Source organism: Ziziphus jujuba, chromosome 7, assembly GCF_031755915.1.
Source record: "Ziziphus jujuba cultivar Dongzao chromosome 7, ASM3175591v1".
NCBI lineage: Eukaryota > Viridiplantae > Streptophyta > Magnoliopsida > Rosales > Rhamnaceae > Ziziphus > Ziziphus jujuba.
Genome location: NC_083385.1, coordinates 28,401,545 through 28,406,036, shown reverse-complemented (window position 1 = coordinate 28,406,036; position 4,492 = coordinate 28,401,545). Strand labels below are relative to the sequence as shown.

Here is a 4,492-nt window from a genome sequence, read left to right as displayed (position 1 = left end):
AATAATAGCATGATACTTGATTAAATTCTTAAAGAAACTTTCTTATAGTGGCGCACAATAAAGGAGTTGATTGAAAACCAACAAAAAACAAAAAACAAAACAAAACAAAACAAAAAAACAAAACAAAAAAAGAAAAAAGAAAACAGAAAAAAATTGATATAGAAGAGGTAGGATTAGTTGATTAATACATATGATGTTGAAAACAACAAAGAAAACCACTATCAATATCATGTATAACAAAATGAAGATAACGATACAATTTTCTATATTATTAATTGCATTTTGATACTTTTTACTTTTAAATTTTAGCATTTGAATCCTAAAATTTTACAAAATGACCTTTAAACAATCAATTTTTCAACTTACTGCAGAATTTCCAATTTATCAAAACAAATTGATGACAGTTTTGCTTAGGATATAGCTTTCCTAAACTTAATAAACATCCTAATTTCTTTCCTCATAGGCTCTACTATAAATTTCTAGACGAAATTTTTACTAATTTTTACTTTATTTTATTTTTTTTGAAAATAGAATCATTATTAATTTATGATGCAAAATTGGAAATTCGACCAATTTATAATAATTTAAAAAATTAAAAATTTAAATCGCTACTTTTAAAAGTTAGGTACTAACGACAAAATTCTATAAATCAAAGGTATCAAATTATTGTTAATCCTTTTTATAAATTTTAATCTAGTATGTGGACTGTATTAAATTATTATATATTGTTGTTACTTTCATTATCGTTACAAACAATAATATATATAATACGATAATATTTTGTAATAGTTGTAAATAAAAAGAATAATTACCAAATGAGAATTCAACGCCAAGAAAAGTAGAACTCTTCAAAGAGTGCAATACAATCATTATATATTATAATACATTAATGCAATACAACTGTCAGGCCAAAAAGACACAAAAAAGTAACACTGTAATAGTAATAAAATACAATACACTCCAATAAAAACAAAAATATATAGAAATTGTAGAATACATTCCCAAAAATAAACAGTCGGAAAGGTCCTAAGCTGCTTACTTTCTTGATCCCCTCATCAGTAAGTAAGATTTTGGAGGCATTATTGAACTTAGCCTTTGAAAGGAAAACCAAATTTATTTAATTTATATATTAGGAGGGTCGAAAACCTAAAAAGCTAGTTTAGTTTAGTTTTGGTCCACGGTGGCAAACACGGTGGCAGAAACGGGCACATTGGTGGCAACCACGACACGGTTGTTGGACACACTACGAAGAACATGATTAGGGAAAGCCCCATTGGTGACAATCAAGGAGTATTGGGCATGCGTAATGCGATTTGGGAAGAGAAGAACGGAATTGAAATCAAGCGTAAAAGAGGTGCCGTTGCCTTGAACAGCCCCGTTGGCAACGGTGGCCTTCATGCTCATTCCCCTAACGCTGTTCCTATCCACAACAACTTGGTTAATTTTGTTGAAAGGCCCATTTGATTGCTGCAATTGGACAATCCCAGTTCCTTTGTTGGACCCACTGAAGGTATTGTCAACAATGTTCACCCCGCTAACCACACCTTTGATGGACTTAAGGGCCACAAAAGCATCACCACGGAAGAAACTGTTGGAAATGTGAAGTTGGAGAGGGTCTTCAGCAACGATCCCCGTATAGTCCAAATAAGAATTTATGATGCGATTTCGACCCAGACCCAGACCCGGCTTTCTCAAATAAATACCGGTGCCCCCAAACCTAGTGGCCTTGTTGTAGCAGTGTACACCAGAGAGAGTGTTACCATGGCCGGATACATCTACCCCAACGGCAGAAGCGAAAAGGACAACATCGGTGAGAGCATTGTTGGTGCCGGAGAGGTTGATGGCGGTGCCGGTGAAGTTTCCCTCGCGAGGATCACGTCCGGCGTTGGGATGCTGGCCGAGGAATGAGTTGCTGATGTAGGTTTCAGAGCTGGAGGGGTGGACGTTGATGCCGGTAGTACTGAAATGGGCAACGTAGACATTTTCAATGCTGGTTCTAAGGGCGTTTGAAAGTGAAATGCCTGCACCCCGGTGGTTAGAGTCGATCATGATGTTTTGGAAGGTGATGAACTCGAAGCTGAAGGATGATGGATCGGGAGAAAGCTGTGCAGGCTCATCCAATCTCTCTGTGTTTTCTGCTGGCGGTGCTTGTTTAGGCGATGCATTGAACACATTGCCGCCTTTAGGAAAATCATCTGAGGCTTGGATTGTTCCGTCTTTAATCTGTTTCAATTAGAAATTAATTTTTTTTTTCCAAATTTATAGTTAGATGTTAGTAATTAAGCAACAAATTTTTTGTAATGGAATGGAAGAGCTAGCTACCGTACGTACCACAATGTTTCCTCCAGGCGGTACTTGGACAGGTTTGCCGACCTTATAAGTACCACCTTGAAAATCAGCCGTCCCAGCTTTATTGGGGACTCCAGCCGTCAAGCTCCCTTGGCTGGGTCCACTTCCTGCACCCGACATTACCCCTTGGGCATCTGGACTAGGTCCTTGTCCTGCAGCCGCCAACAGTAGCGCTTGAATATGCTCCGTGCTGTCCTTTACTCCTGTCGGATCACCACCGAAATCTGACATGTAGTACACCCGTGCTGCAGGACTACTCCTCCTCCAGGCCTACATTATTGAATGAATATATTATATTATTTAAAAATTCTAAACTCTGCTACGTACCCAAAAATAAAATAAAATGACATGACGTGCCTTGGGAGGCTGAGGCTGAGGCTGGCTGTGAGGAGCAGCAGAGCTATGGGAGACAAAGCCACGGCCACCGCGCATGAGTGAGGCCTTGAACGCTTGCATTTTGCGCATGTTATCATCGTGACTCCCCCTACCAAAGTGCCCAACTGGAGAGTCATCGTCTCCCATAACGGGGACGCTGATGAAGTTGAAGGCAGCTAATGCCATCATAAAAACCAACTTCCATATGATCATAACCTGATGAGCTTTCTTCCTTGCTTCCATACTTGTCACTTCAGTTGAAGAATATATTTTCAACGACCACCACCACTACTGATACTAATTAAGAGTTGATGGGAAAATGTTACCCCATGTAGTGATATTTATACTAACTGACTAGGTATCCAATTATTGCTTCAAGTATTGTTCATAGTGTCGGTCTCACAATATATATCTATATCTATATATATATATATATATATAAAGTTACAAACTTTATTATCTGTAACTTTATTCCGTCAACAGCTATTGGGACTCTTTAATTATGTTATATATATATTAACATGAAACTTGGGGATCCAAATTGCTTCAAGTGCCTTCCACGTATCCATATATTTTTTATACTCTTAAGATCCTTTCCTTCTTTCTTTCTCATTCCACTTACTGCCTCTCTCTATTCGTTGGTGATTAAACTTTCTATTTTAATTAATATATACAAATAGTACTTTTTTGTATTTGATTGTTGGAATTTTGTATGGAAAAGTAAAAAAGCAACGTGGAAAATTTGGAAAAGTGTGGGGAAAATTTCCAGCAGTTCATGCTGTTTTACTTTTAAATTTGCTTTCTGATCTCACACCTCACAAGGGTTCATGAACACTCACCAAAAAGAAGAACAAAAAACTATATATATATATATATATATATATTTTCTGTATCTAGTTTGGTAATAAATATATAAACCAAGTTTTATAATAATTAAAAACAGAATCCAATGTTTCACACACACACACACACGTATGTGTAACTATATATACATATGTACATATTATTCCTTAACTTTATAACTATTGAGATAGCTAACAAGCTCTAACTATCACTAGCTAATAAAGACTAACAAACATTTGAAGTAACCAAACTAGATATGATTATTATAAAAATAAAAAATAAAAAATAAAAAATAAAGAAAAACTAATAATAAAACTTAACAACATAGTTTTTTTTTTTTTTTTCTTGTTTTGATAATCATTACCATGTTTAATGTTGTTAGTTAATTATTTAAAGAGTTATGATTTAGTAGGCTTTGTAGCTACTTTATGATAGACAAATTAATGGTATTTTTGATGAATCGTGGATGAGCTAATCAAATCATGGGACTCTTATGTTATTATATAATATATATATATATATATTTATATTTACATCAATGTTGTTATAATGGGCCTACTTTCCCATTGTAAAGGAATTATATACGGTAGAATTTTGATATATAAACAAATAATCTAGTTAAATAAATAAAATTGTTGAATCGTTGTTAGATATTTTTATATAGACTAGCCATAATCATGTGATTTATGTACAACGCTTACTTATATAAGTAATGAAACTTACTTGTTTACCTACTTTTTAGTAAGATTCTTGGACACACACTATCTGAAATATTTCAATTGAATCATTGGACAAAAGCACATGTTCTCTCAAAAATCCCAATTGACTTATTCTCTACTTTTATTATTATTATTATTATTATTGCTACTACTACTACTACTGTTATTATTATTTATTAATTATTTTGTGTATGTAAAAATTGGGG

The 4,492-nt window shown here is 34.3% G+C and overlaps 1 protein-coding gene across 1 annotated transcript; it reads right to left on the bottom strand.

The window, feature by feature from the left end:
- Positions 1-839: 839 nt before the first annotated feature.
- LOC107418741 (polygalacturonase QRT3) lies at positions 840-3,095 on the bottom strand. Its single transcript, XM_016027441.4, has 3 exons — positions 2,707-3,095; positions 2,332-2,619; positions 840-2,223 (listed from the first exon to the last, which is right to left on the bottom strand). Exons 1-3 carry the CDS (start codon positions 2,965-2,967, stop codon positions 1,165-1,167), a joined length of 1,608 nt encoding a protein of 535 aa, XP_015882927.2. The 5' UTR covers positions 2,968-3,095; the 3' UTR covers positions 840-1,164.
- Between the last annotated feature and the right edge of the window lie 1,397 nt (positions 3,096-4,492).

Bases quoted from the DNA above. Each gene is read 5' to 3' on its own strand.
- LOC107418741 (XM_016027441.4), bottom strand. From the start codon at position 2,967: ATGGAAGCAAGGAAGAAAGCTCATCAGGTTATGATCATATGGAAGTTG. The intron at 2,620-2,706 runs GCACGTCATGTC...TCAATAATGTAG, and splicing joins CTCAGCCTCAGCCTCCCAAG to GCCTGGAGGAGGAGTAGTCC. The intron at 2,224-2,331 runs GTACGTACGGTA...TAATTGAAACAG, and splicing joins CGCCTGGAGGAAACATTGTG to ATTAAAGACGGAACAATCCA.